We start from the raw sequence: 16,383 nt of genomic DNA, 5'->3' as shown, positions 1-16,383 counted from the left end.
AACGACGGGTGATGTTGCAGAACAAGTACCACAAGGTGTTGTGGCACAATCTTCTGCACAGGTGACACAGGAGCCTCGTAGGTCTAGTAGGATACGTCATGAGCCCGAGAGATATGGATTTCTCGTGACTCAAAATAATGACATATTGCTCATAGATAATGATGAGCCTACAACTTATGCGGAAGCCGTAATAGGCCCTAACTCTGATAAATGACTGGATGCCATGAGATCTGAGATGGAGTCCATGTACACTAACCAAGTATGGACTTTGGTTGATCCACCTGAAGGGGCAAAACCCATTGGGTGTAAATGGGTCTTCAAGAAGAAGACTGACATGGACGGTAATGTAATTACCTTTAAGGGCCGACTTGTGGCAAAAGGTTTTAGACAAGTTCATGGTGTTGACTATGACGAAACCTTTTCCCCGGTGGCTATTCTTAAATCCATCAGGATCTTACTTGCAATTGCAGCTTATTATGATTATGAGATCTGGCAAATGGATGTCAAAACTGCTTTCCTGAACGGGAAGCTCCTCAAGGATGTGTATATGACACAACCTGAGGGTTTTATCGATCCACATAGTGCCAGAAAGGTTTGTAAGCTACAACGGTCTATTTATGGGCTGAAGCAAGCTTCTAGGAGCTGAAATCTTTATTTTGATGATGCAATCAAAGAGTTTGGTTTCATTAAGAATGAAGATGAACCCTGTGTTTACAAGAATGTTAGTGGGAGCGTAGTGATCTTCCTGGTGTTGTATGTAGACGACATACTTTTGATCGGGAATGACATTCCTTTCCTATAGTCTGTGAAGACTTGGTTGGGAAAGTGTTTCTCTATGAAGGACTTAGGCGAAGCTACCTACGTGCTAGGTCTCAAGATCTATAGAGATAGATCCAAGAGTCTGCTTGGCCTAAGTCAGAGTGCATACATAGATAAAGTGCTTCGGCGTTTTAGCATGCAGGATTCTAAAAAAGGGTCGCTGCCTATGTTACATGGCATAAGCCTTTCGAAGGCTCAGAGTCCTTCTACTCGAGAGGAGAGGGACCGCATGAATAGGATTCCATATGCATCGGCTATTGGATCCATCATGTATGCTATGTTGTGCACTCGATCTGATGTCTCGTATGCTTTGAGTATGACGAGTCGATACCAATCAGATCCAGGTGAGAGACACTGGATCGCAGTAAAGAATATCCTTAAGTACTTACGAAGGACTAAGGAGATGTTTTGGTATATGGAGGCGAAGAAGAGCTCGTTGTAAGAGGTTACACTAATGCTAGCTTCCAGACCGATAAGGACGACAGTAGATCGCAGTCAGGGTATGTGTTCTGCCTGAATGGAGGTGTTGTAAGTTGGAAGAGTTCCAAGTAGAAGACAGTAGCCGATTCTATCACAGAAGCCGAGTATATTGCTGCCTCTAATGCCGTAAAAGAGGCAGTTTGGATCGAGAAGTTTGTGACAGAACTTGCTGTGGTTCCTAGCATCGCAGACCCAGTGGATCTCTATTGTGACAACAATGGAGCCATTGCGCAGGCTAAGGAACCCAGGTCCCACCAGCAATCCAAATATATACTCAGGCGCTTTCATCTCATTCGCGAGATCATTGACAGAGAAGATGTGAAGATATGCAGAATACCAACAGATGAGAATCTCGCAGATTCACTTACGAAGCCTCTTGTGCAGCGCAAGCACGAGGCTCACACTAGATCTATTGGCATTAGGCAAATGCCAGATTGGCTCTAGTGCAAGTGGGAGATTGTTAGGAATTGGTGTATGCCCTAGAGGCAATCTATCATCAGTTCTGTAATATGACATGTATTTCATTATACTACGAGGCATTTATGTTATTGTGTAGATTGCGCTAAAATATGATTTTACACAATAATGTCCTTGGAATAGTAGATTCAATAGGCATCAAGTGTGACTTGATTGTGAGATCCTATAATTACCAAACATTATTCCTAAATGTCCTTAGTCAAAGTATTATCGTTAATTAAGACAATGATAATACGGTTAGACTAGTGTGAGCGTTGATTGATGACCAAGTCTCACAGGTCATGGATATGGAGATATCAAGTCACACTACATGTATACATTAAGAGTAATGTGTATTGGACTGACTCGCCATGAAATTGCTACATGGGTTGTTACGTGTCTGTCATTAGCATATCTCAAAGTGATTATAATGTAATGGTCCTTTGACTTGAGGTCACCATGGATTCCTACATGAAATGTCATATACTTTGATACTGTCAAACGCTACCGTAACAGGCTGGTTATAAAGACAGTTATTGGGTATATCACAAAGCATGGAGAAGAATGTGAGTAACCAAGATAGGATTTGTCCCTCCTACGAAACGGGAACGATATCTCACGGCCACTTGGTGGTTAAGTCTAAAAGTGTATGCATACCCAAATGAGTCGATATAGCGATATCGAGCTCATTTATTCTGATAGACTTACCCGGTAAACCAAGAAAAAGAGATATTGAGCCATACAAGGATGTCATCGACCATGCCTTGGGCTCAATAGAGATATAGAGGACAAATGGATTATATTACACAGTAGCGTAGGTCACAAGATTCGTCGAGAAATTGACTTTCTAATTACTTGAGTAATAGTAATGCATTGCTAGATGCCACTCACTGTTTGTAATATCGAAAAAGAGATTTCGATATTACTGTCAACGTAATTGAGAACCTACAGGGTCACACACTACGACTAAATTGACGAGATATTTTGAAACAGTAAAATCGTCTAATAGAGATTAGATGATTTATGGTGCGACCGATTAATCGGATATTTAATGAGATTAAATTTGTCGATTAATTAGACTCGATTTATTAGATTAAATGGACCCAATTGATACACGATCCATGTGAACACACATGAGCCAATGGTTTAATGACATTTATACATACACATGGCTTGTAGAAATCCATTTTGGGTTAATCCCACATCGGTGGGACAAGCAAATTGCCCCTTTCCCCAAGCCTATATATATGGGTATATATATGACAGTGTGTTAGTGTGAATGTATGCTTTTATATATATATATATATATATATATGTGACAGTGTATGCATATATAAGTGTGTATGCGTATAATTGTAGGAAAAGTCAAAGTTGAATTGTTCAACTTTAATTAATTCTACTAGTTTAATAAATTTCGGGTGTCGCATCGGTGTTTCTTTTGAGTGTTGGTTGCTAGCACCGCGGATCTCGAAGACTCATCAACAAAGTCGGTGTGGATACCGGTAGAGGCGTCACGCGTGGGACGCTTGATCGACAATTTTAAATATTCTAGGTACGCTTTTATTTACTCTTATTCTTCTAGTAGGTCTTGGGATTAGTTTCACGAGTATAAAATTATGAATTTCTATTCCTTTTACGCTTCCGTAGATCCTGTGAAACTAGCATTAAATGTATTCATGGCCAGGATATGTGTTACTTTGGCTCTTTTCCTTACTCCAGGGAAAGTATAATAACACTATCCAACCTATATGGATTGGTTGAGGAGGTGGCTCGACAACTTCTTTTCTTAGTATCAGGTACGAATTTCGGATTCTATGATTGGGGAGAATCCTGAATTAGGTTGAGCCTACTAAATTCCAAATATCAAGTGGTGCACACCGCAAAAATAACGTTAGACAAGATCAATGACTTTTTAGGAGGTTTTGGCACTGGGATAATGATTGTGTTGTCATGCTTGCATTACTTACTTCGTTGGCTTAGGCCTCACAACAATTGAAAAGATGTTCCTAGAAAACCTGATTTTGGGCTAGGAGGCTAATGAAGTTTATTTTTGAAGGCTCTTCTTCGATTAGCACTTGCACGGTACATGTAAACATATGCCAATACTAATTAACTACCAAATTTCATCCAATAGTAGTACTTCTATGAGATTTAGTGATGCTAATTACATGCCAAATTTATTTTTGCCGAGAGCATATTAGTTGCAGCTAGACGAATTTCATCCACCTAATACAAAATTAAGCAACCATGAAATTGTACTCATCATAAGAAAAGCAAAAGTTGTCTTTTCTTTTTTTTGGTTGTAGCTGTTAACTGTTGTTGGCTTGTGTAAAAGGTACCAGTCTAAGAACTTGTCCTTAACTTGTCTCACTATATATCTTTCGTAGCACTTGCAGCTTGTGATTCCAGATGCACCAGTTGGCAAAACTCAGATTGAGGTCATCAGTTGGAATGGGATCCAAAAAGGCCAAGATGCCTTCTGACACAGATTCAATGAAGAAATACCATAGATCCTTCTGAGGCTAAATAGGCCTGAATCCTGAACTGGAAACTATTTTCTTTTCTCGGTCCAATTCACTTTTGAGATACTTCACCTTAGACTCCTTGCATTTAAGCTTCTTGCCCTCTCTAATACATTCATTGACACTCTATGGCCACTTCGGCATCCTTTTCATTAAGGGAGTCTAAGAGAGCTACATGATCTTAAATATGTGGGTTTGAACTACCTTTTTTGAGGTCTTTGAAACTTTCTTCTTTTCTCTTTCCAATTTACTTTCGCGATCCTTCAGTTAAGACTCCTTGCACTTTGAATCTTGCTCCCTGATGCGCTCCTCCGATGCAAGTGACTTGGACAGTTCAACATCCTTCTCGGGTAGGGAGGCTAAGAGCTCGCTCCCTTTAAGATTACGAGCTCAAGCCATGCCAAGCATCAACTCATCACTCCCGTAAGCGAAATAGAAAGAGACTTTCAGGAGTTGATTCAACAACACATAATCGAGCCCAAAACAGGAGAAAAGAACTCAGCAAGGAACTATTCCGACTAATAAATTTCAAATATGAAACAGTGAATCATCACTAGGATGATGCAATTACAATGGTTTGATAAAAAAAACAAGCACGTATCCTCACCAATTAACACAGCATGAAACCTCCATCTACAAAAAGGATCTGTTCATGAAATTTAACCCATCCATTCTCAGTAGTATTCACTGAGATGAAATGTACAACTTCTTCTATGGAGCAAATCGCAGCTAGTTTTTGAAGATGGGTTAGTTCAGTTAGATCACTCTATTCACACTTTGATGAAGTGAAGCTTTTCAAGGTCATAGAATTATTCAAGCGGTGCAATCTAAGTTTCTCAGGGTCATCCTACTCTGCTGCTATTGCTGCTTATGCGGAAAAAGAATCCGGCTGAGTTCTTCTCCCACCACGAAGAATCTTCTTCAAAGTCCGAACCAATTAATATAATCTTCGAGTCTACAACCGTTGTCATGGGCCTCCTGGATCACAAAATTGGAGTTTAGTTGGGGCCTTGAGAGTTGTCTCCAAGGAACCCCTCCGAAGCTCAAGTCTGGCCTATGGGGGAGAGATCGACAGAGAGAGCAATAGTGGAAAATGAGCCTACTTAATTATGCCTTGAGAACTGGTATTTATAGGTTGGAACATACCTTGCAATAGTCTGAGCCATCGTGCTATCAGGCATGCCTGTAGGACTGGGCCTAATATGGACTGGTGATGCTAAGTTGGGCTGAAGCCTGCTAGGTCAAGTGTCCCCATTGCGTTGTCCTCTTAACTTAAGGTCAAGGTTCACCTAGCCTCACGTTCCCAATGTGAGCGGATGCTCGTCAAGCACCCCGGTTTCGGTGTGAAAGGGGGAGACTTGCCGAGCCTCTTTCTTGGGGGAGACTCGCTGAGCCTCCCCTATGGCAACGAAGGGAAAGGCTGCCGAGCATACCATCGATGGGGAGGCTCGATGAGCTTACCCTTGGGGGAGGCTTGACGAGCCTACATTGGAAGGGAGGCCCGGCAAGCCTCTCCTTCAAAGGGTAAGTTGTCGAGCCTCCCTGTAAGTATCTCGTTCCTATTCGGGCTAGGTCTACCATTCAGGGAGCACATTGAATTAGAGAACAAACAAAAGCACACGGGGATTACACAACAGAAGACAAACTTTCAAGATGATACGGATAAGTCCTTGAGTGCTAAGTATCTGATTTCTACTTTCACTGCCTATTTTTAAAACAATACGAGTTAATATGTAGCATTTTATTCTATGAGGAACGCGTGTAAAACGAATTGTGAAAAGTAGTGCCCAGCCTAAAAAACTTTATTTTTAAACCCTAATTACTCGTATTTTTGACAAAAAAAGGCACATTAAATATTTAATTAAAACCCCTTTTATTCATATAATTTATTCAGTAGGGAAATGGTTCAAGACGTAGAAATAGATATTCTTACGTAGCGATAAATATTCAAGTTGGGGTGTTTTCTAGTAAAAAATTATTTTATGGAACTGAGGATATTTTTCGATAATTTTCCTTCGCTCAAATGTGCTTTAAAATCCTGAAAATGGTGAAAAAGAAGTTTTTAAATAAGTTTGAAGGCGGACACGTTATTATTTCCGACAAAACTAGTTCAACTCGAAATAGTTAAACTGACTTATACCAAAATGTGAAATTTAGGATGGGAGCGCGCGATCAGTAACCGCGCCTAAGGACCGGCAGGCCATCCTCATCCAGATGGCCAATTAACAATCCAACCTCTGAAAATTTAAAATAATCTTTTGTTTTTGCCCCTGAACTTTCGTTATTTGTAAAATGACGCCCAACTCCCCTTTACATATAATTAGAGGTTATTTTCTAAAGAAAAGACTTTTGGCCAGCTTTATATGCTGAGGTTCTACCAAAATAACCCTAAATCCTCAAATTATACCTATAGTTCTCATAATCAGTAGGATTTTGGAGAGCTTAAATCCAAATTTCATCAAATTCAAGCTCGAAGTCCAAAACCGTATCAGAACTAAGGTAAAATGAGGTCGTACTCCTCTAGTTAGACCCGACATCGAGCTTGCTAGCTTGTATTTTGGTCGACATGTGCTTAATCAATGTGTTTATATGTAGATTAGACTAATAGGTTGCTAATTTGTGTGTATTAGAGTCTAATTAGGATTAATCGGGTAGTACCATGTTTAATTAGGATATCACTCGGTTAAATCAAGCTTGATTGTCTTCGGGAAAAGACTAATTACATGTTAATTGGATTTTATTTGGTGATAATCGAGTCGATTTGTGTATAATTAAGTGTAATCAGTAGTAATCAGTGTTATCAGAACCAGACCGGACATCGAACCAGCCGAGGCATGGGTTCATGGGTTCAACCGGGGGTTCGATAGGTCGGACCGCATGTTTATTTATAAAATAAATAAATAAATATTATTTTAAGAAAATAATATAAAATACAAAAAAATAGTAATATATATTAAATAATAATTAATATGTGTCCAAAAAATATAAGAAAAAAATTATTTGCATCTGATTGTAAATGACTCGTAGAAAAGAACTAATAGTCATTTGACAGTGCACAATTAGTCAAGAGTCGAAACTTTTCCAATGTCAGGAGAATTTGCCTGAAAAGATAGAATGGATTAGAAACAACATACTACACATGAGTTATAACTGATAAGATCAAAACAACCTCAACACACATTTCTTCCCATTGCAAATGATTCCATCCCATTTCTTCTTTTTTTGATACGATATGAACTCATTCGGCACATACCTAGCAAATATAATTCGCATAAGTACTAGCTTCAGTTCCAAGTATCAGAACTATGAATCTTCACTATGATAGTCAACGGAAGTACAAGTATCTGACTCACATGGTCCTTAATCTGGCAAGAGAAGGTAAGCCAATACAAGCATGAAACAAGCAAAATAATGATACTACAACCCCAATTTCCTACATATCACAGACACAGCAAGTATAATGTGGTTCACTATAGACATTTAAATATCTGCAATTGCAAGTACAAACAAAAGTAAATTAAGTACCTGATAATCATATGCTATGATAAAAATTGCAAGCCCCGATATAATGAAAGCATTTTTCTATTTGAAGGCATTTTTTTTTAAACCGGTGGATAGAACAAAAGATAATTGGAAAGTTGAACTTGAGAACTGAAGTTTTCATCTAAGTTCAGTTTTGTATCCTACTAATAAGGGTGAGAAAGACAGATGATGGTTTCTCAAGACCCTGTTTCTCATTTCACAGCAAGAATTTTAGTAAAAGATACCGGTGCCCATTCAAGAAGTCATGAGATTTTGGAAAGAGTAAACATAGTTAACCTAATCAAGTGAGGACTGATCCATCTAGTTCTTATCCAGTCTTGGAACCATGACTATAACAAAAAATTTCCTGTTTCTCATCAACTAGCACGGCGTTTACATAACCTATTGGTTCAGGTTGATTGATTAATGTTTGCATTGCCAGTTTCAAGAATCATTCAATCAAATGTGTTCTAAAGAAAATCTTTTTTGAAAATTTGGTTTGAGATCCAAACTGGTTGGACCAAAGTCAGTTTAGACACATTATATGTTGCTGGAAAACTTATTCAAACTGTTGGAAATACAAGTATCACAAGAAACTTTCTTGTGCCAGACAACTTTCACACGGCATTTCCAAATTCCATCACAAATCACAAATGCCGGTCATAAGTCTAATTCATCGAAGAACTCTAAATCTAATTTAGACCGCATATTATCAGAAAAATCAACCAACCAATGCCTCAATTTGTCACCGCAACCACAAGTAAAGGAGAAGAGGGAGAAGAACCTCGAACCAAAATGGGTCGACTTTGTTGCCGCTTGATTCTACAGTAAGGGTCGGCTCTACTGCTCAAAGGAGAAGAATCAGAGGAGTGACGAACTGATGAAGAACAACGGGAAGAATCTCAAAGATAAACTATGCAATTTCCGCTCGGGTCTTGGGGGTTTCGTAGGAGAAGAAGAATCAGAGGAGCGACCGGTCGGAAAGCTTATTGGCTTATGAAGAAGACTCGGAGCTGAAGGAAGAAGAACGCATGAAGATGAGCTGATGAAGAAGAACAGCGGAACGAAGAGTCGAAGAGGAAGAGATGAACTCGAGAAGAAGACGACTAGGGCAGGAAGGTTTCCGATTTTTTTTCAGATTTCAATTCAACTCTGCAGTCTGTTGTCTGCATTTTGATTTCTACAATTCCGCTCAGGTCGGGATGCAAGGAGTTCAGGTAGGATTCCGCTTAAAATTTCTAGACCCATGAATCGACCGGTTCAAATGGGTTCATGTAAAAATCGGCCGATTTTTTGGATTCACCGGTTTTTATGCATTTCCAATTTTAGGCGAATCGGACCGGTCATAGGTTCGGTTTCCGGTCCAATCGGTCGAACTGGCCGGTCCGGTCCGGTTCAGATAACAATGGGAGTAATTAGTTTGTACATGAGCTAAGTAGGTTCTAATTGGGCTTAATCTTGCTTAATTACTTGTGATAACGTTCAAGTCATGTGGTAATTAGGTCCAATTTACGGTCAATTGATTGTAACTTGGCTCGAATTGTGTGTAATCGGACTATACGAACTTGGCTACGGGCAATTAGGCTAGAATTCGCTTAATTAGTCGAAATTGGCATGAAATTGAACTTGTGTACATTCTGTAATTTCTTATAAATTAGGCTTAGACGAGTCAATTTGATGAATTGTTACTTGATTAGGCCTAATTAGGGGTAACTGACTTCATATAGCTTGAAATTAGGCTTAATTAGGTTCAATTGGCTTTACTTAGTTTAAAATTGACCTCTTAAGCGTGCTGACATTTTTTTGCTGAATTGATCCGAGAGTGAATTGGTCCACCTCCACATCTGCCCATCCCAGCGCTTGGGCTTCCGACAACTCTCCCCTCACCGGCGGCCATGTATGGATCTCTTATCTCGGTCGCCCACTTGCCCACGGCCTCTGTCTCACTCCCCTGTATTTCCTTCTTTGCTCTCCTCTGCCCGATGATTCTTCAAACGTTGTTGATTCAGCCGATGGATTCGGTGCTGTCGTGGAGCCGGCGGAGGTGGCAGATGGGGAAATCATGAGCAATGGAACTACGTGGTTGTACGTGGTAACACAGATCCACTGTATACTTTCTACACGGCATTAGGTCAAAAATCATATGCCTCGATATATATATATATAACTATATGTAAGTCGCCAAAGATATATAAATGGGTCTGTTTGGCTCGGGTTCCGGAAACGGAAAGGGAAACTGAAACGGGATCAGGTGGAATGAAACGGAATTGGAACTCAATTGCAACAGAACAAGTAATTTCCAAAAGAATCATTAATCATGAAAAAGATAATAAAACTTGAACGAATATCTATCTACGTTGACAGCCATAGAGAACAAAGAGCAAAACAGACAAAACAATAGACAAAAATTGGATATGAATTAAAGTCCCAAAAGCAAGTACAGATCGGTCCTTTTGTTTGTGTAACAAATGGCTGGCTCCCCCAACCAACCTGCCCGCCTTCACATTTCAACCCCTCTCCCTCCCTCCCCCGGGGACGGATTTCTGCTTTTCCACGAGGCAACATTCCATTGGGTCCGACAATAGCTGCTTTCTTCTAGACCAACCCGATGATGCCACTTGTCAAGACACCCACGAAAAAAAAGTCAAAACTCGCCACCGTATTGTCCAACGTCCATACTCGGATCAGGTCGAATCATCGGGTTCGTTAAGGATGTCAGATCTAGCGGTTGAGATCTGCTCGGCAGGAGCTCTATAGACGACTTTGGTAGTACACCTTCCCTCTCCAAAAATATTTACATGCTGCTAAAAAAAATTTAATAAAGAGAGAAATCGAAAAAAAAGAGGGAAAAAATTTTCACCAATGCGCATATTGTTCCAAACTTCGTGTTTTTTTTTTTCCCCGGTTTGATTGATGATCAGCTCAGAGCACTGAATCCTCCGCCCTTCATCATCTGCTTGAACTCCTTGTAGTTGACCCGGCCATCGCCGTCCACGTCGACCTTCATGATCATCCGCTTGCAGTCCTCGATGGTCCTGCCCTGCTTGAGACCGAGAGAGGCAAGCACGGACCTGAGCTCGTCGACGGTGATGAAGCCGTCGCCGTTCTGGTCGAAGACGTTGAAGGCCTCCTTCATGTCCTCCTCCTCATCCCGCTCGTCCATGATGGAGCGATAGAGGGCCTCGAACTCTTCGATGTCGACGCAGCCGTCGCCGTTGGCGTCGATCCGGCGGATCATGTCCTCGAGCTCCTTGTCGGGGATGAAGATGCCGAGGTTCTCGAGAGAGTCGGCCAGCTCCTTCTTGGAGATACTGCCGTCCCCGTTGCGGTCGAACATCTGGAAGACCCGCCTGAGCTCGGTGGGGTCCATGACGGTGGCTTTGCGGGCCCGGAGGGAAGGGGAGGGGAGGAGCACAACGTTACCGTTGGCTGTGCCGGAGACGGCGGAGCAGAACCAAGAGGGGGAGGGGAGGAAGGGTCTGAGCTTCTTGGGGACAAAATAGAGGAGGAGGTTGTAAATAAGGAAAATCCTTTTCAAAATGGTTGGCATTAGCATTTCGTCCTCCTTCCTCTTCTTCTTCTTCTGATTGATTGAATGATTGAGAGGGAAGAGAGTCAGTGAGGTGTTTGGGTCGAGAGAGAAAATCGGGGGTTGGATTCTTTAAATGGGAATGGGAAAAGGAATGGAGTGCGGAGGGTTTTGAGTTGGTCTGTCATATAAGCGCGTTTGGGGGGTTAAGGGGGGATTTGTTAATGTTATTGTCATCATTTTCAAAGACGCGTTGTTATAATGGTTGCTTCTATAAACAAATACATGCATGGTGTCCCCTAGCATTAAATATTTATGTGTGTGTATGTATTTTATAAGTTCGGCCTTGGTTTGGCGCTGAAGAGGGGAAAATAGGACGAGAACGACAACGAAAACGACGAGAAGTTAGGAAGATGTTAATTCAGTTGATCAGAACGGAATCAACACCATTCGTATTTCATGTGAGAATTCTATTCGTCATATCGAATTGGTTTTGTAAAATGATGATTTATATCTCTTCTTTATTTCATTGATAAAATTATGAAGTATTTTCAGTCTATTGATTAGATTAATTTTAATTAAAGCATTGACTTGATATAACTATAAGAAATCTTTAGTAAACTTGAAATTTTCGTAATACTAATAAACGAGGCGCATCGTAAAGTTTATCGACACATTGTGCCTCTGATCGCATCGGAGTGAGAGTAGAGGTTGCTTGTGGTGACTTGATGCTAGAGCAACTCTTTTTTTTTTTTTTATGTGGTTCAATTCAATGTGTAATGTTGATGACATGAGATGAGACCGTTGATAACGGATCTTGAAGGGGAAGGGAAGAGACGTTGGGGAAAGGGCCACGCTTAAAGTAAAAAAGTTTAGGGGCCGGTTTGACTGATGGTGACCGCTGGATCAGCTCAACAGCTAACCACGCGCTATTCAAGGTGTCGTGGCACCTGGCACGTTCTGGACCGGGGACGCTTTTCATCAGGAATAATTTGTTGTCCCCATACATGAGATTACCAATAATTTCTACTCCGCTCCCCGCGGAACTATACAGCCACTAAGGTTTGGTTTGAATGTGTAATGGCGTTTGCATAAGTTATTTTTCTGTTGATTTTTAAGTAAATAGTATTTGATAAACAATTTTAAAATCATAATTTGTTTGGTTTTGTCAGTTAAAAACATGATTTTTTTTGACAAGTTACTAGATATTAATAAAATCTGCTTCTGCGGATTCTCTATTTTAAACATTAATTTAATTTTTAAAGTTTTAAATTGTTACTTTTCAAATACTTTTACTTATTCTGAAATCATCATTTATTTTTTAATAATTATATTACAGCACTGTTATTACTTTTATTTCAACAACAACGTTATCAAACTAGGCCTAAGTAGTCCATAAAAAGAATCAAGCGTCAAATATGTGAATCACGATTCGCTTAAAGAATCTCGTAGTCAGAGTCAAATCGATATCTGAATGCAATTAATTTCAGCTATTACAATTTGCATCCTCGATAAATATATATACATATATGGACACACACATCAATCTCATCACTGTAATTTTTGTGTATTTCATTGTAATATTAAGGCAAAATGTTTTATTGATAAAAATTGAATTTAAAATTTCTTAGTTTCAGATGAGAATGTAACAATTGCATTACGGCCGCTTGTCTTATAATTAAACTATGAACCGTTGGACTTTTTTCCAATTCCCTGGTGAGACTGCGTCATGTCATGATATGTGAATAAAAGAAGAATTGTTGCGGACGACGTTAGCCTTTTGTAAGGGAACGGAATTTGTTCTTTCTTTTTCAACTTTTCCCCTTTTTGATTCGATCAATCATTGTCTTTCAATTAAATATGCATGGACATTAAGATTAACTCAATTCTCCTAATATTGATTATTTAACATAATTCATGCTTCTTTTGTTTAGGGAGAGTTGGAATGAGAAGGCCACATCAAGTAACAACTAAAAAAGAAAATTAAGTTACATAATTGACCTATTGACTATGACACATGATATGACATATCAATTCACCATTCACACAAAAAAAAATAATATACCGATTTTATATCTCTATCTGTCACCCATTCACTTCCGCATAATATTTCACATTTTTTTTCCTTTATCCCTATGTTATTTTGACATGTTACCGATGTAAAAATAATTTTTTGTTACAAAGAAGTCTTATGGTTTAATACGATAATAAAAGTAACAAAATTAAATAATAAAGGAGCACGAAAGTCCTACTAATAAGGATTGAATTCGAGATCTCATGATTACATGTGACGACTTGTGTCACTGTATCAAATTTTCTTCCTCTGTAAAAAATAATTTTACTTCATTGTTTTCTTAATTCAAATTCATTTTCATACAAATACTGATTAATAAATATCTTCTTAACATATTCGGAAAACTAACTATAATAGTATTTGTATGTAAATTCAGAATTAGAGGATGTTGTTGATGGAAAAAAAAATGTGAACCATGCGTAAAATTTATAATTTAAAAGCTTATACAAAACCCCACGGCCCGTGAATATAAAATCTAATATTATAGAGAGATTATATCCCATGTTGCATAAATTTTTCGGTCGATTTTTTTTTTTTTGCATAACCTTTACTTCTTCCAAAATTATCAATATATTTGATATACTCTAATTTATACAAGTAATTAGATCAAATGAAAGATAATTTCCCTTCGAAGAAAATCTGTCGACTCCTTATGTCAATGAAGTTGCCCCAAAATTTTCTAGAAACTTTACAACAGTGTCATCTCTGAGGGATTCAACACTAATGATATATTGGTAAAATTACCCAAAATAATTACCCACTATCTTTCCTCTCCCTTCTCTCCTCTCATCCTTCCATTCCACCATTCTCGTTCCTCTCTTTTCTTTTCTCACTTCAAATCCTCCCCCTAGATATGTGTTTTTTAGTATTTCGTATTATGAATAATATCACCAGATAACCACATACATATGAAATTAAGAAAATGAAAATAAATTATGTGATTTACTATGTGCCGTGTAGTACGTAAATGATTGTGATTGCCCATTAAAAACATTACAGGGCTGCAGTAATGAATATATATTTACATGCATACATGAGAAAATGTTAACAAGGTTGCAGTTAATGGATACATGAACCTATTAGTTAGTGGATGGTGAACCATAAATCAGTTTATATAAGAAAAATGTTTTATTAGCTTACCTATCGAAAAAAATATCGTATTAGTTATATTTCCCATTATGTAATTGTGAAAAAGTGTCACGGAAAATTTTCTTAAATTAGAAAGAACCATAAATTTAATTAATTATATTTATTCTAGGGCTTTTTTTTTTTGGGTGTGCAGGTTACCTCTAATATAATTTCAGGAAATTTGTGGAGGTACCATCCTAATGGAGGTGCGAAGTAGGTAATTAGTACTTCGTGAGCTTGCACCAGCTCACATATATTCTTCGAGAGTAACCACATCCCACAAGTCAGAACTCAGAGTAGGTCTACTCGTTTGACTTTGGACTTGATTAATACATAAAAGGGTGGGGGTGGGGAGGTCCTCATCCACAGCGAAGAAAGTAAATAAAATGGAAAATAGTTGTGAGCACACATGTGCCTAGTTTTGAATATCCACATCGTTTCTTTTCTTTTCTTTTTTTTTTTGCTGCAAATAAATAATTTAAGGTTCATTCAATTGACATTTAATGTGTGCTAGCTAATAACTATACTTGTTTTTTTTAATGAAATCACAAGTATTCTCCCCCTATTTATTGAGATTAATTCTTATTTGGGAATTAATATAGTCCTAGTCACGAGGTACTTCCAGTTAGTATTGAACATTTGTATTACAGATCAAGTCCGTCCACTAGGATCTTAATTTACCAGTTAATCACGTTCTCATAGCATATTGATTGTTATAATCAATATCTGATGTTTAGAACTAACTATATATTCCGGGTCGGGTATAGTTTAGTTCGACGTGAAATAGAGCAAGCAACAACTTTAGGTATTCTCAACTTATCGATCAGCTTCTTCCTTCTTCTTCTTCTTCTTCTTTTTTTCAATACAAACGAGCTGGGTCGAGGCCCATAATCCGGTCTAAAATTGGGTATAGATTCAGGAAAGGAAATATAAGGACATGGGAAGTGCCATGCACTGATGAGAACAGATCACTTTGAAGCGTTTCACCAAAGAAAAAAATAACTTTGAAGTGCTTTTTTTGTGGATTTAAGCCGGTTTAAGTTGTCTCATGATAAATTACCTAATAAAAAAGTTCCGCATGATATACATACATACATACATATATACGTACATTGTAGTAATTGAGAAACCAACCATCGTAAATTAGTTTAAACGGTTCGACACTTGTTTCGTTTAAGTAAAGTTTAGAGTTCAAGTCCTTATGAATGCAAAAAATTCATACTGAGAGAGTTTTACCCTTTAGTATGCTAACACGACTCGACTGAAATAGTTGGGGTTTAACTGAGTTTTCGGATACTAGAGTTCACACTAGAAAAAGAAACCACATTTTGGATGGAGTTGTGTCTGGTCATTCAATATCATCAACCACTAAGGCATTCAATGGGTCCACATATTATTCGTGTCTTCAGCATTCCAAAGTAGCATTTGATTATTGATATTGCTAGCTTAATCATGAATTTTGATTGGCGGGAGACATTTATTATATAATTTATTAGATTTGGTAGTCCATTAATATGTACCAAAATTCGGGACCTAACATCACTAAAATGCCTCATTCACATTAATGCTGCACGGAGTAGTAGTTATTTGTGATTTTAGGTCAGTTTACTTAAAGCAACGCGCTATGAGTGCTTTATGAGCTAACTAAAACATCTCTTCAGGAAAATAAAAATGGACGGGTCCAAATTATATGAGACAACTTATAGCACTGAAGTCCAAAAAAGTTCAATCTTAAAGGACTTCTGCCTCATTTCTCCCTTAAAGAAATAGATAATAGAAGAATTTCGGTATGAATTTTGAATATTCAAAAAGATAGAATTTTGACCGAATAAGTGAGATTCGGGTGTAAAAAT

At 38.4% G+C, this 16,383-nt stretch overlaps 1 protein-coding gene across 1 annotated transcript; it reads right to left on the bottom strand.

Moving 5' to 3' along the window:
• Window positions 1–10,056: 10,056 nt before the first annotated feature.
• Window positions 10,057–11,506, bottom strand: LOC116197987 (calmodulin-like protein 7). Its single transcript, XM_031528277.1, has one exon. It carries the CDS (start codon window positions 11,353–11,355, stop codon window positions 10,717–10,719), a length of 639 nt encoding a protein of 212 aa, XP_031384137.1. The 5' UTR covers window positions 11,356–11,506; the 3' UTR covers window positions 10,057–10,716.
• Window positions 11,507–16,383: the final 4,877 nt, after the last annotated feature.

Source organism: Punica granatum, chromosome 2, assembly GCF_007655135.1.
Source record: "Punica granatum isolate Tunisia-2019 chromosome 2, ASM765513v2, whole genome shotgun sequence".
In the NCBI taxonomy this organism is placed as follows: Eukaryota; Viridiplantae; Streptophyta; class Magnoliopsida; order Myrtales; family Lythraceae; genus Punica; species Punica granatum.
The sequence above is the reverse complement of the archived record's forward strand: the minus strand, read 5'-3'. Positions and strand labels throughout refer to the sequence as shown.

Bases quoted from the DNA above. Each gene is read 5' to 3' on its own strand.
- LOC116197987 (XM_031528277.1), bottom strand. From the start codon at position 11,355: ATGCTAATGCCAACCATTTTGAAAAGGATTTTCCTTATTTACAACCTC.